Source organism: Mesoplodon mirus (genome assembly GCF_964341445.2).
Source record: "Mesoplodon mirus genome assembly, chromosome: 5".
In the NCBI taxonomy this organism is placed as follows: Eukaryota; Metazoa; Chordata; class Mammalia; order Artiodactyla; family Ziphiidae; genus Mesoplodon; species Mesoplodon mirus.
In genome coordinates, this window is record NC_138980.1 from 38,372,446 (window position 1) to 38,392,604 (window position 20,159).

At 49.4% G+C, this 20,159-nt stretch overlaps 1 protein-coding gene across 1 annotated transcript in view; it reads right to left on the bottom strand.

The window, feature by feature from the left end:
- Nucleotides 1-19,687, bottom strand: part of ELAVL1 (ELAV like RNA binding protein 1) — a 40,337-nt gene extending 20,650 nt beyond the window's left edge. The window contains exons 1-2 of the mRNA XM_082621362.1: nt 19,525-19,687; nt 5,033-5,220 (exon numbers count right to left, since the gene is read on the bottom strand). Coding sequence (XP_082477488.1) covers nt 5,033-5,204 — 172 coding nt within the window. The 5' untranslated portion in view covers nt 5,205-5,220; nt 19,525-19,687. The remainder of the gene's footprint in view (nt 1-5,032; nt 5,221-19,524) is intronic.
- Between the last annotated feature and the right edge of the window lie 472 nt (nt 19,688-20,159).

The window sequence follows — 20,159 nt, forward strand, 5'->3', positions numbered from 1 at the left end:
TGCATGCCTGGCTGGGTGACCCCTGGGCCAGTGCTCTTGCATTGCCAAACATCTTGCTCTCTCTTTAGACAAGGGTTAAGACTAAGAGACGATTCCATGGCATTTCGCCTTGCTTTCGTGGACCAGAGCAGCCAGACATAATGTTTTAATCCCTTAGTGTTCCTCACACTGACCTGGGGTGCACAGCTGAGGAAGGTGAGCGCCCCGTGGACGAGGCCCTCCTCTGCAACGTGAGTCCTTTCTCTAAAGGTCCACGGGGCTCAAGGGAAGACATCACTGATGGAGAGATACTGGGTCTTGGGGGGGATGAGTGAATTAATTAGGCAATAAATAAGAAGTAGCAAATGTCCCCAAAGGAAAGAAGATGGGCAAAGGACAAGAGTCCTTTTATAAAAGAAGAGTACAAACAGCCAGAACAGATGAACTTTACTAGAAATGCAAACTGCCACCAAGATCAGATGTCATTTTTCACTTAAGAGGTGAGAAACCCTGCCTGGCCTAGGGGATGGCAGGGCCGAGCAGAGGGTGAACCGCAGACCCCTGGAGGGCCAGTTGGCAATAAGGGTCAAGAGCTTTTAGAAACTACACTCTCTCCCCTCTGCCGGTTCATTTCTAGGAAGACTTCCTACAGAAATAACCAGTGAGTAAAGATTTGTGCCACGATATTTATCTCAACCGGGCTTGTAACTATGGAAAAACAGTTACAACCTGTTGTAAACTCAGAACCTGCATGCAACAGAATACCACGCAACCCCTGTGACCATGAGACAGCTGTGTTCAGTGACAGGGAAAAATGTTCACAGATACAGGAAGAAAAGTTTCCCACACAGCTTGGGAGGTGCGAGCCCATTTTTGTAAAAGCACATGGCTGCTCACAACCATAAATATGTAAAGAAAACGCTCTGGACGGACGTGAACCAAAAAGCTAACAGTTGTGGGATTACGGGTACCTTAAACTTTTCTTCCTGCTTGTCTCATGTTAAATTTTTTTCTAAAAGGAACAGAGGTGATTCGCATTAAGAAAAAAAGTAGTCAGCTGGGTAGGTGTGGAAGGGCATCCCTGCAGCGGGAAGAGTACTGGAGAAATCACAAGAGTGTGAGAGCAGGGTGTGTCTGGGAAATGACAAGCAGCTCAGTCTAGCCCAAGAGGAGGGTGAATGGGGGGGGTGCGGTGGCTGGGGAAGAAGGGGACAGGGTCTCAAGGAGACTTGGGAGCTGCAGGCCAGGGTATAGGCTTTATCCTGACCAGAGGTGCAAGGCGATGAGACAGAAGCTGAGCAGGTAGGCTGGAGCCTGGGGACCAAGTGGTCAGCATGATGTAATGCAGCAAGGTAGAGGCTGGCTCATGGTCCCACGTGGGCCATATGTCATCCGAGGAGGGGCTAGACACCAGGACAGAGAGCAGGGCAGGGCTGCACAGTAAGGCCAGGTAGTGACTGTGGATGGAACAGGCATCAACAAATGCATGTCTCCCACAGGGGGGACTGGCTGGCCAGAAACACTCTGAATCTCGAGGCCAGCACATCAAACATTCTCAGCATCCCAGCCACCATGGTGTCCCCGCTTCCTCCTATCACTGGTGCTTGGCCCATGGTCGGCACTCAATAAATATTTGCTGAATGAATGAATGTCCATGCTGATCTGCATTCTCCCCCAATCCCTAGATCTACTCATTCATTCACTCAACAAACACTGACTCTGGCTACATCTGGGAATACAATAGGGTCCTCGCCTCCGAGAACCATAAGGACCTACTGGACCAGAAAGTTGCAACCCCAGTGCAGTGTGGAAATCCACGTTGCAGGTCTGCCTGATTGCTGTGGGGACCCAGAGAAGATCATCTAACGCCGAGTAAATCAGGCCAGGAAAGACATCCTAAAGCAAACGGGGCCCAGGAAGTGAAGGCTTTTAAAGCAGGTGAGTGACAGGGTACATCTGGTATGTTAAAAAGAGATTCCTTTGCCGCAGTTGGGAGAATGGGCTGGAGGAAGCATGGCTGGCCAGTTAAGAGCCTAAAGCAACAGGGCAGGCAGAAGACCATGTGGCCTGGTCTAAGACGGTGGCAGAGGAGATGGAGGAAAAAGGATGGAAGCAACCAGAAGGACGAGTGTCAGGGACACACGTCAAAGCTCATGCTTAGACTTCTGACTGGAGCCACTGAGTGGACAGTGGTGCCATCTGCTAAGATGGGGACCCTGGGAAATAAGGAGTTGGCTGTGGGAGAGTCAAGGTCAGTTTGGGAAACACTGAGAGGCTGAAGGGCCTAGAGCTCGGGAGAACTTTCTGGTTGAAAGAGAGGTGGCCAAACTGAATGTCCAGCTAAGCTGTGGGTGTGCATCCGCTGACCCGAGGGTTGGCTTAGAAAGAAGAGGGGGCATGGGAATAAGCGGAGGACTGCCTAGGTCAGCGGCTGGGAAGGAGCTGCAAGAGAGACAGAGGGAAGCCTCAGAGGTAGGAGAAAGCCAGGTTCATGGACCCGAGGGAAGAGGAAGCTTCCAAAAGGAAGAGACAGAGGAGATGGCTCTGTGATTGGGAGGAGAGGGAGGACATCAGCTAGAGCAGCTCCTCAGTTGGGGGCGATTCTGCTCCCCAGGGACATGGCAACATCTGGGAACATTTTTTGGTTTTCACAACTCAGAAGGTGCCCCTGGCGTATCTACTGGGTGGAGGCCAGGGATGCTGCTCAACAGCCTGCAATGTACAGGACGGCCCTCCCACAAGAGTTATCTAGTTCCAAACGTCAACAGTGCTCAAGCGGAGAAACCCTGAGCTAGAGGGAGTCCGGGCATCTCTTAAAGAGCGCAGAGGCTGGAGCGTGTTTGAATGCTGGCAGGTGATCCTGGAAAGACCCACCAGGAAAGTGGGTACTTGCATAACTTGAGGTTCCTGGGATGCCAAGAAGGGAAGGGATCCAGCACAGAGGTGAGACAGCTGTTATTTTCACTGTGAAGTAGGAAGCGGTCATCATGTGAGAGGAAAGGGGGCCTCAGGGGAGAAAATGCGCTGAAGTGGCTGCTGTGCCACGGGGATGCCCGTGTTGTGAACTCGGTTGGGGGTTTGATCAGACGGGGTGCCTGTCTGCTGGGGTGCGAGACTCTCTCTGGGGTGGGCACCTGAGCCAGGCCAGGAGAAAGCAGTCAGACGAACATAACCGAGTCCGGGGTTTCAGCAGAGCGGTGTAATAAAGGACAAAAGGGAGTGAGATGTGAGGCCACAGCCCGGGACCAGCCTCTAATTAGTTTTCACACACCGGTGGCAGGAAGAGAAAAGTGAATGCAGTAAGTTTTCCATAAAGTCAAGTTCATTCAGTTTAAAGAACTGCTAGCAAGATGCAGAGCTGAAATACAAACCCAGGCCCACCCACTCCACAACTCCTGGTGCATTACACTCAACTTTGCCCGGAGAGCAGAAAAGGACTATTTCTGTACTGAAATAATTTCCAAATTACGCTTTTGCTGCTTTCGCTGGTTCTCAAAACCAGTTCTCTCCGGACTGATCTTGCCAAATCTAGGTGTTCCTATTAACATAGCTCACATTCCTTTGAAAACCACAACAAGCCAACAGACAAAGAAGTCAGGAATATCAACAGGACTGAAAATTCCCTTCCACCAGAACACAAAAGGAGAAAGGAAAGACTTAGTAGCAGTGCAGGAGAATTTCAAACCCCTCTGAACAAGGACTCTCTTATTCAGGATGGTCTCCTGGAACTGGAGAGAGTGTGGCTTCTAGAACATTCCAACACTTCAATTTTGTGTATTATCTAAAGATTCTATTTTGAAGACATTTATTACATTGCAGACTCTCAGAATTGGAAGGGTCCTTAAAGGACTTTTGAGTTCAAAGTCCCGTTCTGATGAACCAACTCCCTGTATAGTAGTCAGCCAGCCTCTACAGGAATCACCTCAGGTACAGGCATCTTCACGTTATTGGCAAAGGCTGAAAGTCCATGAAGCAGGATGATGGGTACATGGGGTTCAATAATATTACTCTACTTTAATGTAAATTGAAATACAATAAAATATTACATTTCTATAATAAATACGGCTTTTGACTTTGAAATTATTTTTCAGTGTAGGGAATCCTGGTCCCACAAGCCAGAGTGGCAGCCAGAGCCCTCCTGAGAGGACTGGCCATTCCTCAGCACAGTTATGCAGAGAGGAGGAAGAAGAGGAGGAGGAGGGAAGAGGGGAAGAGAGAGAGGAGGAGGAGGGCTCCCTAAAACGTTCCTCCCTGGGGAGAAAAGAAAGGAAGAAGTGCTTCGGAGCACCTGGTCTCCCCATGTTTTCCTCCAGAGCCCCTGAAACCATGCTCTCAGAACAGAGGCCTCTCTGTAGGGAGGGCCTTACCAGGCACCGGGCCTTGTGCAAACCTTTAGGCAGCTGGCAGCATCACGATGTAGGAGCCACCATCCCCACTTCATGGATGGGGACACTGAGACGGGGTGGGAGGGTGGGGCTCTGAGCCAGCCTGCCAACCCCACAGCCCGCCCATGACCCACTGCCCTGCTCAAGCCCCCCTGAGAGTGCAACCTCAGTTTCAGATGTTAAGTTGATAGCACAACAGCAGACAGTCAGGGTGGCCCAAACCTAACGAAGGACAGCCCACAGGGGACTCAGTGTTCTGCTGCGGGCCTGATCTTGTATATGAGCCTGGGAAGACAGGGTGGACCTGCCTGGGCCTGCCCTGGGCAGGGCGCTGGCCAGAGTCCCTTCTACACGTGGCACCATGCCCCTTCCAGCTCTCAGAGTGCCCCTGTTCTCCTGTCTCTTCATTTTCCCTCCCCTCCCACCGTTGTGTTTTGTATATGCTCTCCATCTTATGATGGATTTTTCTCTTTGGGGAACCTACGTCCAATCTTACACCTGGGTGGGGGCAAAACAGAGTTGAGTTAAAAATGAAACTTCACAGCTATCATTTCAAGGCTGTGGCTCTTCCTGGCTGAGGAGCACTACAGGGTCACAGGCAAAGAAGACAGTGCTTAGCAGGATGGCCACACGTACCCCCTTCACAAAAACGGCTCTTGTTTCTTTACCTGCTACTTTATCCCGAATAAGTTTTGCAGATTCAACTTCACCAATACTGCTGAACAAACTTCGTAACTCATCCTGGGTCATGTTCTGAGGGAGGTAGTTGACAATCAAATTTGTTCTCCCAATATCATCCCTGCAGTCTTCAGCCATGTGGTCTTCATAACCATTAGACATTGTATTTTTTTTTAATCTGCAGGGGAAAAAAAAAAGGGGAAGTAAATCCCAAATGTTCATAATGCAGGATATTAAGGCAACGCTCGTGACTGTGTTGCATTTAGACATTTTTCTTTTCAACACTAGAAGTTCAACTTATGTCCACACAAAAACCTGCATGTGGATGTTTATAGCAGCTTTATTCATAACTTCCCCCAAACTGGAAGCAGCCAAGATGCCCTTCAGTAGGTGAATGGAGAAACACACGCCAGTTGTCTGGTACATGCACACAATGGAGTGTTATTCAGTGCCAAAAAGAAAGGAGCTAGGAAGCCACAAAGGCATGGGGGAACCTTACATGCACACTGCTGAGTGAAAGAAGAGCTTGAAAGGCTACATACTAGAGGGTCTCAGTTATACGACATTGTGGAAAAGGCAAAACTAGAGAGACAGCAAAAAGATGAGTAGTTGCCAGGAGTTGTGGGGGGGGGGAGGGTGAATAGGCAGGGCACAGGGGGTTTTACAGGGCAGTGACACCATTCTGTATGAGGGTGTAATGGTGGATACATGTCATTTGTCCAACCCCACAGAACATATAACATGAAGAGTAACCTCTAAGGCAAACCCTGGGCTTTAGCTAGCGTGTAATAACAATAGCTCATCAATTACAACAAAATATCACACGAAGGCAAGATTTAATAATAGGGGAAACTTTGTGTTGGAGGAGGGGTTTATGGAAACTCACTCTGGACTTTCTTCGCCATCTTTCTGTAAACCTAAAACTGCTCTAAAAATAACGTCTACCGAAACAAAAATAAAACAAGCCCAAGTCCAACCATTTCCACTTACCAAGAGGGCTTTAAAGAAACAAACCTACAAACAATTCCAGCACCACAGTTCAAGCCTCTGGGAAAAGTGGGTTGTCTTGAGAACGTTCCAAAGATCTCTGACTGCTTTCTCTCATCTCCATGTGCACTACTGATGCAGCTGTACCCAGAGGAGCCTGCGAGGTGCACCTGAGCACCCCACCCAGGCACCACGTCTGTACTCTAGCAGGCAGGTAATGGTCCTCTGCGCCCCTTTATTCCCAAGACAGAGCAACTGAGCCAAGAAAGAGGTTAAGATTTCTCTTCCTGTTAGAGGAGCTTGGTCTCCAAAGCTGGCAGGCTCTGGAATACCTTTAGCCGCCTGCACAAATCTTTACTTTCACTGACAAATGCCCGAGCACAGTGATGGCTTCGGACTAGAGTCAGCTCAAGACCACTCTTCTGGAGGCGCCACTCACTCTAGGTTTTGCTCACAGGCACTGCTTTGTGGCTGCCTCGTCCAAGATGTCCTGTGTCTCTGCCTCTAAAGAAGTAGGCACCCCGTGGGGCTGAAATGTCATCACTGAGAAAAAGGCCCTGTTGCCCATCAGTCGGGGTAGGTTACAGGGGAGCAGCCCACTCCTTTCTCCAGATTCCTACTGCCCAGTCCTGATTTTATGCTTCAAAACCCAGTGCCCAGGGCTTCCGGGGGGCACAGTGGTTAAGAATCCACCTGTCAATGCAGGCGACACGGGTTCAAGCCCTGGTCTGGGAAGATCCCACATGCCGCGGAGCAATGAAGCCCAGTGAGCCACAACTACTGAGCCTGTGCTCTAGAGCCCGCGAGCCACAACTACTGAAGCCCGCACACCTAGAGCCCGTGCTCCACAACAAGAGAAGCCACCGCGATGAGAAGCCTGCGCACTGCAGCAGAGTAGCCCCCGCTCGCCGCAACTAGAGAAAGCCCACGCACAGCAACAAAGACCCAGAGCAGCCAAAACAACAACAACAAGAACAACAAAAAACCCAGTGCCCAGTGTCAGGAGCATTTAGCCTCCTCTAAAAATAGCCTTGCCAGCGGTTATATAGAAACCTGAACACATCTCCTGCACAGGATTTCCCACCTGCCCCGAATCAAGAAGCAAAGAGGAATCAGGTCTGGTTCCCTGTTTCCTGGTGGAGACATTCAGGTCTTCTCTACCTTCCCACCCTATCACTTGCTTCAGACCGTACACAACATGCAGAATTAGTCCAGTCTCCCAGTATTTCTTTTATTTATTTGAAAATGTTCTATGCTTCCTGCTCTTTATAAAATATTTCAGCATCAAGGGCCATATAAGGAAAGATCGTAAACTTAGACTTCATAAGGTTAAAAACTTCTGGACGGCAAACGCATCACACACAGACAAGCAGCAGACTGGGAGAAAATGCCTGCTCTCTATCATCCTATTTAGAGCTGCGGTTCTCACATGGGGTGATTCTGCCCACCTCCCCGCCCCCCAGCCCCTGGGACAGGGGCAGTGTCTGGAGACACTGTGGCTATCAGGACTGGGGGGTGGTGCTGGGCCGCTAGCATCTAGTGGGTAGAGGCCAGAGATGCTGTTAAATACTCCATAAAGCACAGGACAGGACAGCCCCAACCAAGAATTATCTAATCCAAAGTGTCAGTACTGCTGAGGTTGAGAAAAGTTGATTTGGGGCATCTGCAAATTAAAAAGAAAAAACCCACATATCACTAGCAGAGAAGTGGACAAAATACATGAGCTGCAATTAATAGATGCTGGCAATTCATAGAGCTAATAAGCCATGAAAAGAAGCTCATGTCACAAACAATGAGGAAAATGCAAAATAAAAAGAGATGCTACTTTGTGTCAGTCAGATGGAATACAATCCAGGATGGATAAAACCCAGTGTAAGTAAGGATAAGGGGGAAAAAACACCCTTATTCACCATCGATATGAGTGTGACATGGTACAACCTTTTGGAAGGATAACATGGCAGGTCCTATCAAAATGTTTAATGTGAATGCTACCCTCTGACTGAGAGCTGTAGGAAACTGCTCTACAGAAATAATCATATATATGCAGGAAAATATGTGCGAGGAACACACCGACCCCATGGCTGGTAAAGTGCTGGACACAATCTAAGTATGTTATTAGTGGGGGATGGTTAATAAATAACAATTTTCAGTAGAAAGCATGGCATTAACGGGTTTAATAAGGAAAAACTCCACAAATCTATTAAACCTTCTGTGGCCATGAGACTTTAAGATAGATCATTAGCTCAAAAACAAACAAACAAACAAAAACATTTGTTGAAGCCCGAACCAAAGTACAAGGGTTAACTCTAAAGAATTCTAATGCACGCTGAAGTTTGCTCAAAATGTGACTCAAACATTTTTCTTCCTCCTTCCTCTTTTTTTCCTTTATCCCCCTCTCTCTTCACTCTTGTTCTGAGTTAGGCATCCACTCTTCTGCCTTTTCCCTCGCCCTGCTTTCATGGAAGATAAACTGGGCAGTAATTACCCCATTCTCGTTATCCAGAGTGGGGTGTCCTCTATGCCTGGTAAAAAGTTAGCTTCCTAGAACAGTGGTTGGCAAACCATGGCCTGCAGGCCAAATTTGTTCAGCCCACCTCCTGTTTTCATAAATAAAGTTTTATTAGCACACAGCTACTCTCATTTGTTTATGAATTGTCTATGGCAGCTTTTGCACTCCAGTGACAGAGCTGAGTAGTTGTGACAGAGACCATATGGTTCACAAAGCTGAAAATATTTACCATCTGGCTCTTTACAGAAAAAGTGTGCCGACCTTTGTTCTAAAATGTAAAAAACAGAAAAATTTCTTGGAGAAAATCTCTGCGACACCAGGTGAGGCAAAGAGTTCTTAGATACCATGCCAGAAGCCAAATTCATTTAAAAGAAATTGATAAACTGGATATCATCAAAATTTAAAACTTCTGCTCTTGCAAATGACACTGCTAGGAAAACTATAATCCACAGACTGGAAGAAAATATTCAAATCACATATCTGAAAAAGGACTTGTATCCAGAACATATTTTTTTTAAAAACCTTTGAAACTTAACAATAAGAAAACAAACAACCCGATTTTAAAATGGCAAAAGATGTAAACAGATACTGAGCCAAAGAAGATACATGCATGGCAAATAAACACATGAAAAGTTGCTCAACATTATCAGTTATTAGGAAAACGCAAAGTAAAACCACATCAAGGGAATTCCCTGGTGCTCTAGTGGTTAGGACTCCACACTTTCATTGCCGAGGGACGGGTTCAATCCCTGGTCAGCGAACTAAGATTCTGCAAGATGTGCGGTGCTGCCAACAAACAAACGAACCACATCGAAATACCACTACCCGTCTAGGAGGCCTAAAACCAAGCAAGCAAGCAAGCAAGCAAGCAAATGACGACAAAACAGACAATATCAAGTTCTGGTGAGGATGTGGAGAAACTAGAACTTTCATGTACTGCTGGTGGAAATGTAAAAACGTTACAGCAGGGCTTCCCTGGTGGCGCCGTGGTTGAGAGTCCGCCTGCCAATGCATGCGACACCGGTTCGTGCCCCGGTCTGGGAAGATCCCCCATGCCGCGGAGTGGCTGGGCCCGTGAACCATGGCCGCTGAGCCTGTGCGTCCAGAGCCTGTGCTCCGAAACGGGAGAGGCCACAGCAGTGAGAGGCCCGCGTACCGCAAAACAAAAACCCCAAAAACAAAAAACAAAACGTTACAGCCACTGTGGGAAACAGACTGGCACTTTCTTATGCCTAAACATACTCTTACCATATGACCCAGCAACCTTTTCCTAGTCCTCACGTAGGAGAAATAGTTTTGTTCATATAAAAACCTATGCAATACCGTTTATAGCAACTTTATGAATTTTTTTTTCTTTTTTTTTTTTTTGCGGTACGCGGGCCTCTCACTGTTGTGGCCTCTCCCGTTGCGGAGCACAGGCTCCGGACGCACAGGCTCAGCGGCCATGGCTCACGGGCCCAGCCGCTCCGCGGCATGCGGATCTTCCTGGACCGGGGCATGAACCTGTGTCCCTTGCATCGGCAGGCGGACTCCCAACCACTGCGCCACCAGGGAAGCCCTATGCATTTTTTTAACACTCGGTTTTTATTATTTATTTATTCTTTTTCATAGTCTTTTCCATTATGGTTTATTACAGGATATTGAATATAATTTCCCTGTGCTATACAGTAGGACCTTGTTTATCCATTCTCTATATAATAGTTTGCATCTGCTAGTCCCAAACTCCCACTCCATCCCTCCCCTCCCGCTTGGCAACCACAGTCTGTTCTCTATGTCTGTACGTCTGTTTCTGTTTTGTAGATAGGTTCATTTATGCCATATTTTATCATTTTAAAAAATTTATTTATTTATTTGGTTTTGGCTGCACTGGGTCTTCACTGCTGCGCACGGTCTTTCTCTAGTTGCGGCGAGCGGGGGCTACTCTTCATTGCGGCGCGCAGTCTTCTCATTGCGGTGGCTTCTCTTGTTGCGGAGCACAGGCTCTAGGTTTCAGTAGTTGTGGCTCGTGGGCTCTACAGTGCAGGCTCAGTAGTTGTGGCGCACAGGCTTAGCCACATGTAGGATCTTCCCAGACCAGGGCTCAAACCCGTGTCCTCTGCATTGGCAGGCGGATTCTTAACCACTGTGCCACCAGGGAAGTCCCCATGCCGTATTTTGGATTCCACGTATAAGTGATATTATATGATATTTGTCTTGCTCTTTCTGACTTACTTCATTTAGTATGATAATCTCTAGGTCCATCCATGTAGCTGCAAAGACATTATTTCATTCTTTTTTATGGCTTAGTAGTATTCCATTGTATACATGTACCACATCTTCTGTATCCATTCATCTGTCAATGGACATTTAGGTTGTTTCCATATCTTGTCTATTGTAAATAGTGCTGCTATGAACATAGGGGTGCATGTCTTTTTGAATTAGAGTTTTGTCTGGATATATGCCCAGGAGTGGGACTGCTGGATCATATGGTAACTCTGTTTTTAGGTTTTCCGAGGAACCTCCATACTGTTCTCCAAAGTGGCTGTACCCATTTACATTCCCACCAATAGTGTAGGAGGGTTCCTTTTTCACCACACCCTCTCCAGCATTTATTATGTGTAGAGTTTTTTTTTAATATATATATTTTAAGTTAATTAATTAATTTATGGCTGCGTTGGGTCTTCATTGCTGCACGCAGGCTTTCTCTAGTTGCGGTGAGCGGGGGCTACGCTTTGCTGCGGTGCGTGGGCTTCTCATTGCGGTGGCTTCTCTTGTTGCGGAGCACAGGCTCTAAGCACGTGGGCTTCAGTAGTTGTGGCTCACAGGCTCTAGAGTGCAGGTTCAGTAGTTGTGGCGCAAGGGCTTAGTTGCTCCGCGGCATGTGGGATCTTCCTGGACCAGGGCTCGAATCTGTGTCCCCTGCATTGGCAGGTGGATCCTTAACCACTGCACCACCAGGGAAGTCCCATGTGTAGAGTTTTTGATGATGGCCATTCTGAGTAGTGTAAGGTGCTACCTCATTGTAGTTTTGATTTGCATTTCTCTAATAATTAGCGATGTTGAGCACCTTTTCATATGCCTATTGCCCATCTGTATGTCTTCTTTGGAGAAATGTCTACTTAGGTCTTCTGCCCATGTTTCAATTGAGTTGTTTCTTTGTTATTGAGTTGTATAAGCTGTTTGTATATTCTGGAAAGTAAGCCCTGTCGGCAGCATTGTTTGCAAACATTCTCTCCCAGTCTGTAGGTTGTCTTTTTCATTTTGTTTATGGTTTCCTTTGCTGTGCAAAAGCTTATAAGTTTGACTAGGTCCCACTTGTTTATTTTTGCTTTTATTTCTATTGCCTTGGGAGACTAACCTAAGAAAACACTGGTACAATTTATGTCAGAGAATGTTTTGCCTATGTTCTCTTCTAGGAGTTTTATGGTGCCATGTCTAATATTTTATTTATTTATTTATTTATTTAGTCTTTATTTATTTAGTCTTTATTTATTTATTTAGTCTTTATTTATTTTTGTGTATGGTGTGAGGTGGTGTCTTAACTTCTTTGATTTACATGCAGAGCAGCTTTCTTCATAATCACCAAAAACTGGAACAACCCAAATGTCCCTCAAACCTTCAGTGGATAAACTATAGCACACCATACAATGGAATACTAGTCAGCAATATAAAGGTACTACTATTCACGCAATTTGTATGAATCTCAAATACATTTTGCTCAATGAAAGAAACCAGACTCAAGGCTACTGCATGATTCCATTCTGGAAAAGGCAAAACCACAGGGATAGATCAGTGGTTGCCGGGTGCAGGGAGCAGGGGAAGGGTTGACTACACAGGGGGAGCATGAGGAAATATTTTTGTTTCCAGGGCGATAAAATTTTCCAATATCACGATCATGGTGGTGGTCACATGACTCTACTCATTTATCAAAACTCAACTCTACACCAAAAACTGGATTAAAAAGTAAATTTTAAAAGATTTAAAAAGTGAAGCTTCTGCACGACTGCCCTGCTCCTCGGCATGCTGACTCCTCATGACTGACGGGCCCAGCCAAGGCTGAGCCGCCCGCTGCGGGCCCCATTCTTGATCAACTGGCAACAATGAAGAACCCAAACACCAAGAGCACAGTTTCTCGGTGCTTCAGTGCCACCCTGCCAACCAGGCCCCTTCCCCTGACCTTTCCAAACCTGCATATCTGATCCAGGGCCAAACCAGCTCTGTTCCCACAAGTACCAACTACGACCTGGCCTTGGCATCTGCCTGACAATCAATGACTCCCAGTCATGGCCACCTCTGGTCACCTCTCACTCAGCGTGTCTCTCCGCGTGGCAGTCCTGTGGACTCCTCCAGGTCGTCGCACTCAGCCCCATCAAGCTAGTCCCTCCCCCAGCTCTCCCTGTCAGTGGGGTCACCACCTGCTGAGGCTCAGAGGTTACATGACTTTGCTCAGGGGCAGTACTCACACTGTTAATCAGTGGCAGGGCCAGGCCTTGAGCTGTGGCTACAGAGCAGTCTTTCAAGGATGAAACACCAGGCCCTTTGCGATGGCCCCTGCTTGTCCCCCTTCTCCCCTCACTTGAGCTCCCCCAGCACTCCGCAGACCTTCATCTTCCTGTGCCTTTGTTATGGCTGCTCCCTTGGCAGGGACTGCCCGCCGTCTCCACCACCTCCTCACTTGTCTTTAAAGAGTCTCCCAGGACGCTTGGTTGCTCTAGTTCTCAGTGCTCGTATACCACTGGTGTGAACCTTTATTATTGCATGAATCACTCCAACTCGTAATTAGTTGCTTTTCACCCACAGCACTGGCAAAAGCCTCGGGGCCCAAGGCTTCAAGGCCAAGGGTCCCCAGGTAAATCCAAGGTACCCGGCAAAATGTAGGTGCATCATGCAGGTACACACAGGAGAGGGGGACAGACACAGGATCTCAGACTCACCTGGGAATCATGTGTATTTGGTGCATTCTTTTACATTAAAGAAGGGTGGCTGGAAATTGTACTGACAATCTATTAATACACTTAGTACCTTACTTTTTTAGAATCATCCCATCCCATCCCAACCCACAGAATCAAAGTCAACTGCAGGGAGCAAAAGGGAAACTTAGTTTAGCAAAGCAATTCCTGCTGATTTGGAAATGTTTCTGGTAACAGATATACCATGCAGAAGTTCTGTTAGGATGATCTCCGAGGGTTTTCAGCCCTACTGCACTATTTTAAACAATCCTGGTTGTCTGTGTGACTTCAGAGATGTTTTTCACATCAGTAGTATACCTGCTATGTATATAAGGAACAGATACGATATCTCTGTATGTGTACGTGTGTATGTATATATATAAATATAAACGACATAAAAACATGTGTAGATGGTACGTATGTAAAGGACCAAGACCGGATTCCATCAGGCACCCCTGAGAATCTGTCTCATTTCATAGTCACAGAGCAGGCTTTCTAAACTACTTGGGCCAGAACAAAACTAGAACAGTCAAATATAACCTCAGGCTCAACCCTGACACTTCACACATCCTACGACAGGGCTTGGACTCAATTATTTCTGCAGTTCTTTCCAGGTGTATAGTCCTGAGCTGTTCAAGGTAAAAGTCTTAGGAATGCAAGGTCACCCAAGAAACACGTGGTGCCAGAAAGAAACTGAAGGCACCACCTGACCCAATTATAACTGCTACGCAAGGTGAGGGCTCATTCAGGTCGACTCAGTCCACGTTTCCTTACTCGTCCCTTCCCACCGCCCACAGAGGGGAAAGAGGCCCAGTGGGGGCAGCTCATCTAAGTCACAGCAACTCCACGCCTGCCAGCCTGAGAAGCCCAGGGGAGGGGCAGAGCAGGTGCCCATCGGTGCAGCCCGGTGTCTGGCCCAGTCAAAGTGCCCCATGGGTCCCAAGGGGACCTGATCAGACCCAGAGCCCTGCTACGAGTCCTGGCTTCTTTCTGGCTGGTCAAGGGCCCTCCAGGGCTCTCACAGGGAACTGCAAAGCAACATGGCACAGCAGGAAAAACCCACGGGCTTTGACAGACCTGAGTTCCAACACTAACTCTACAGCTAATCAGCCGAACCACTGTGGGGACGTCACTTCCTTTCCCTGAGCTTCCGTTTCCTTGCCTGCAAACTGGGGTGTTACCCACTGCTCTGCAGCTCTCAGCACACTTCCCGACACTTGGTGAGTGCCCACCTCACCACTCACCTCAGGTTTACTAAAGAACATTTTGACTCTTTCCCCTTGGGACCCTGGAACCGATCCACACCTTTGAGGCCATTTCTAATGGGCCTGGGTTCCATGGAAGCCACATGCGGTTCTACCAGCCTGGGCCCACGAGCGCAGCGCCCCATGGAACGTGGAAGATCTTGCTGGTAGTCCTGCTCAATCACTCATCAGTCTCACACATAACCTTGGACGAATGAGCGGACCTCCTTATCTGTTCACCAAAGATATCAACCTTATTCAAGTCTTGTCCCCCTACTCTTTATCAACAAAATAAAGGTGAGCGCGTGTCTCCCTGCCCTCCCCACTTCCAGCTGCAAACACCCTCATCTCCTCTCCGCCTGTCCTCGCCCCCCTCTTCAAACCTCCTCCTCCCTCAAATTACTTCATTTGGTGGCACACGCATGCACTTGTCCCCGAGGCCACCTCTGTCCATCCCCCAAACCTAAGTAAGCACCAAGTTCTGCCAGTTTTACACCTAAGATGTCTCACTCTCCCTCCATCTCACTGCCATCATCCTTGTTCAGGTCCCTGTCACCTCTTGACTAGACTGACTCCTAACTGGTCTCCCCGCCACACGATTATTTCGAACTGAGAGTCATTTGGTCTTCTCCCTCCAGATCACTCCTATTCCTTCTGTCTCCCCATTTCTGTTCGTGGTGACATCAGTCTTGCCACTGGGTTGCTCTGGACTGTTCCCTCTCCTGTAAATCTTTCCTCTGGCATGAATGCCTGTCTGATGGGTAGCTGCATCCAGTCACTTCTGAGCTCCTTTCTAACTCTTCCTTTGCCCAGCACACAAGGAGTGTGACCACGTGCCAGCACGAGCAAGGCAGTGTTTATAAGATAAAGAAGCAATCCCAGTCCCAACCCCCAAATTCAGGCCAGTACCAGACCATCTCAGTACCGCAAAAGCCTCTGACTGGTCTGTCCATCCTTACCTCTCACTCAGAAAAGCGATCTTCTGAGCTCACCTCTTGACTGTGCCCAGAAACCCTCTACCACCTGACCATGGTATACTTTTCTAGATTTATCTCCAAGTCCACCTTCTTGACCCTTTGCTTGCCCAAACTGGTCCCCTCAGGCTTCCGGACCTGTTTGCGCTCGCCTCATTTCTTACTCACTCGGGCTGCTGGCCGCACCTGGAAACTGTTGCCTAGGCCTCTCTGGTCACAGCGACCAGTTTGGACACCGGCTCTTTCATCAAGAACAAAACCCAAGCAACGGACAATCATTTCTTTCAATAGTCTCGATGCTGTCACCACCCACGGCTTCCTCCTTTCATTACTTTAATCTCACACATCTATGTCTTTTCTCCCCAAATTCAGGGTGTAAATTCCTCGAGGAGGCAATTTCTTCCACTTCTCCCCGTTCCCCACAACAATGAGCAAGCAGTAAGGTTACGTGCGCTCAGTCTATAAAGCTGTGCTCACTGACTTGGCCAGTACACGGAAGGCCCTGGGTCAAGTGAGGATGGACAGTGATCATATGAGCAAGTACCGTCAACACATATGGACACAGGCAGTACCTTCTGCCACCTTCCCTCTTCCTGTCTGTATATCCACGTACGCACACCCTACTCGAGTGATGTGCTGTTTTGTCCACGTCTACATTCTAAACTGCTCTTTCTCCTGCCTTCTCTGTTTCTCTTAACAGAGTGACTGTATCCATCTGCCAGGCACTCAGGCAGGGACCCAGAATCATCCAACCATGTTTTCTCTAGCTCACGTCCCACAGCTAAACACCCACTGAGCCCTGTGTCCTTTACCCCCTAACCATGTCTCCAACCCACCCCCTCTCTCTCCCGACCACTACAGCCCTGGGTCATATTAGCGACTTTTCTGCTTTATGGGAAAGTAATCACCTCCTCAATGGTTTGCTGGCCTTCAGCAATATCCCCCTCCAACGTGCAGAACTGACCCCTTCACTTTGTGGACTGAAACTGTCCAACAGACACCCTTGGCCTGGCCCACAGGCCAACAGCCAAGCCCTCTGCACACCAGCTGTGCGAGTCCTCTTGCCGCCCCTCACTTCACCTTTCTTACCTCTGAGATACCAGACCCCATGTGGTTCCCTGAACAAACCTAGATGTTCCCACCTCCGTGCCTTTGCGGATGCTGTCCCAGTCTCCTGCCAAGCCCTTCCCCACAGTCTTGGCCTTGCTAACTCCTCTCCTCACGTTTCACCTCCTCTGGGAAGCATTCTGTGATCTCCTTTGCCCACCAAGGCTAGGTTAACAGTTTCTGTGCTTCCATCAGGCAGCGCATAAGAATCACCACACTCAACAGAGTGGGCTAAAACGATCTATGCACACATCGCAATCACCAGTGCCTCCCCAGAGCCTAGTACAGGACCTGGGACACAGTAGCGGAGCGGAGAGAGTTGGTTAAAGGTGGGAAGCAAGACTAACTTCCCTTCCCTAGGCTGGTTTCCTCTGGTCTTCCCCTGACCCAAAATCTCAGGTCGGCCTCGCTGCTTCACTACTGCCACCTAGGGGTGAAAGGAGGTAACTGCACTTCTTTCACCATTCGGCATTTAATTTGATTCCATTGAATGAGATGGGGACACAGGCGAGGTAACAGTTGACTCCAGCGTGGGTAGAGAAAGAGTGGCAGTCAGGGGAGGCTTCAAATGGTGAGTGAGCTCTGACCTGGGCCACACAGCATGAGAAAGAGATCTCTAGGTGGAGGAAAACGGCATTCCAAGCAGTGGGGGCAACACGCAGAGAGTGTCAGAGTTTAGGGCCTATGTGCAGGTGAACTCAGAAAGGAGGGGAGCGTTAGAAAGTGCAAGACCTGGGACCCCAAACTTTAGCTTTTAAGCCACCTAAAGAGGTTAAAAAAAAAATTTTTTTTCTACCCAAAGACTCTTAATTGGGAGTAACATAATCAGATCTGCATTTAAAAAGACAGCTCTTGCTGGAGAGTGGAAAGATGATAGAGATGGGAGGCGGGAGTGAGAGAGGCAAAAGCAAGGCATTAGGAAGATGGAATTTTCATAATTCTCTCATTTTCCACTTGCTGCCCCATGACCTCAGATTGAACACATCCAACCTGAAACTCCGCCTCCTCAAAACCAAGTGCTTCAACATAAACGTGATTTATTTCCACATTTTGAGATGTTCTTATATCTTGGCTTCTTCTTCTTGAAGTCGCAGAATTTTATAACAGACCCCACCGCAGAGCTTTGCACACTGAAAATGCTCAATGACAATTGAATGGAATGTCTCTCGGGGTCCCCCAGACCCTGGGATTATAAGAACAGTAAACCCCAGTAGTTAAAAAAGAGTAAGGACTCTGAGTCAGAGGGCCTGAGTTCAAATCCTGCCATCAGCCACTTTCCTGTGTGAGACTGGTCTCATTAAGTGACCCATCGAAACCTCAGTTTCTTTGTCCCTAAAATGGAAATTACAACACACAGCACCTATCTCCAGGGCTGGAGATAAACATCTGTGAGTAGAAAGCACACAGTAAATCCCCACTAAATATTACTGTCGACTACTCATAACATTATAAATTCAGTGTCTACCAGGCATAGGTCACGCACGATGCAAGGGGCTTCCCACACCCTTAAATCTGCACGGCAATATTCTCATCCATCCCATTTTACAGATAAGAAAACTAAGGCTCCCACAGTTGAGTTTGTTCAACGTCTCGGGAGCACTGGATTCCAAGGTATCAGAGATGGGGCTAGGGGACCTTTTAGTGGAAGATCATTTAGTCCAGTGGTGGTTCTCACACGTGTGAGTGTGTATGTGTGTGATACTTTGGGCAACGTCTGCAGATATTTTTGATCTTCACAACTGGAGGATGAGGACACTGCTGGCGTCTAGTGAGTAGAGGCCAGGGATGACACCCAACATCCTACAACACACAGGACAGCTCCCCCCACCCCAAACCAAGAATGATCAGACCCAAAATGTCAGTAGTGCCAAGGCTGAGAAACCCTTCTCTAGTGAATCCTCCTCCCCATCGTCCCACTTCTGGAGCGTTGGCTATCCGGATCCCCCATGAATACTTTCAGCAAGGGGGTGTGTGTGTGTGCTCTATTCCTCCAGGGGCAGCACCTGCAGAAGTCCTTCCCCACCTGCCCTACACACGATAGGTATCAGAACCCATTTTAATAAGCCTAGCAGCAAAGGACGCCGGAAAAGGAAGAGCATCCATCCCCCATTGTTCAATTGCGTGCAGTCTGTGTTTTCCACACACACACACACACACACACACACACACACACTTTACAAATCCAAACGTCCCACGCCCCAAAAATTGTTTGTTAGAGATGGCGTTCAAAAAAAATTTTTTTTCTAGAACTCTCATACATACTGAAGGGTTTGCACACTTCTAGGAGGACCTCAGATCGGCCGCGGTCCTCTGACAACGACCACAAAAGAATGTGTAGGATTTCCCGGGGTAGCGAGCCCGTGGGCCGTGACCTCTGCGCGCAGAAGACGCCCACCCCACTCCCTCGCCTCTGGCTTCGCTCTCCCGCCCCCGGATACCCGGCCTGCAAGGCTACTCGGGCCCGGCCTCGGAACCCGGCCGCCAGGCGCGTGCCCACGCCATGCCCCCCATCCCGGCCCTCCCGGTGGCCTTGGAATCCGGCCCGGGGCCTGTCGCCGGCGCCCACACCGGCCGGCCCCAGCCCGCTCGCCAAGGCCCGCGCGCGTCCCCTCCCGGCCCAGCGCGGCCTGGGCCTAGACCGGTGCAGGCCCGCGAGCGCCCGCGGCCCGGCCAGGCGAGCTCAGGCCTGCCGCGGCCTACCCAGTCGGGCGCCGCCAAAGGCCCCCGCCTCACCTGGAAGCGGGCGGGCGGGCCCGGGTCTGCTCCGGGGCGGGCGGGCGGCGGCGACGCGGCGCTAACGGCTCCGCTCGGCCTCGGTAGCGGTGGCGGCAGCGGCGGCGACGGCAACGGCAGCGGCGACTCCTCCTCAGCGCGCACGACCCGCTCCGGACCACGGCCCGGACACGCCCCCCCGGCGCGCGCGCCCATTGGCCGGCGTCCGCCACGGCGCGCTCCTCATTGGCCCGCGTTGCTGTCGAGGCGAACCGGGGCGCACGGCGGGGGCGGGACTTCCGTCTGGCGCCGCCTGAGAAGGGCTCGGCGGCAGGCAGAGACGCGGGTGGCCAGCGATGGCCGCGGAGGGGGCTGGCTGGGGCCTGGCCCACGGAGGCCGATGGAAGGCGGTGGCCGAAGAGCCATGCCCCTTGTCGAGGGCATGCTGTGGGTCTCGCTCCTGTCTGTCCCGCCGCCGCGGCGGCCGCCGTCACCACCCTGCGAGGTAGGAACGGTAAGGACGCCAGGGCTCTGGGGACAGAACCCGGGTTCGAATCCCGGCCCCGACGTTTCCGCACTACGTGCCGTTGGGCATGAGCTGACGTCACCTCGCCGGGCCTCAGTTTCCTTATCAGATGTAGTGAGGAGGTGGGGCC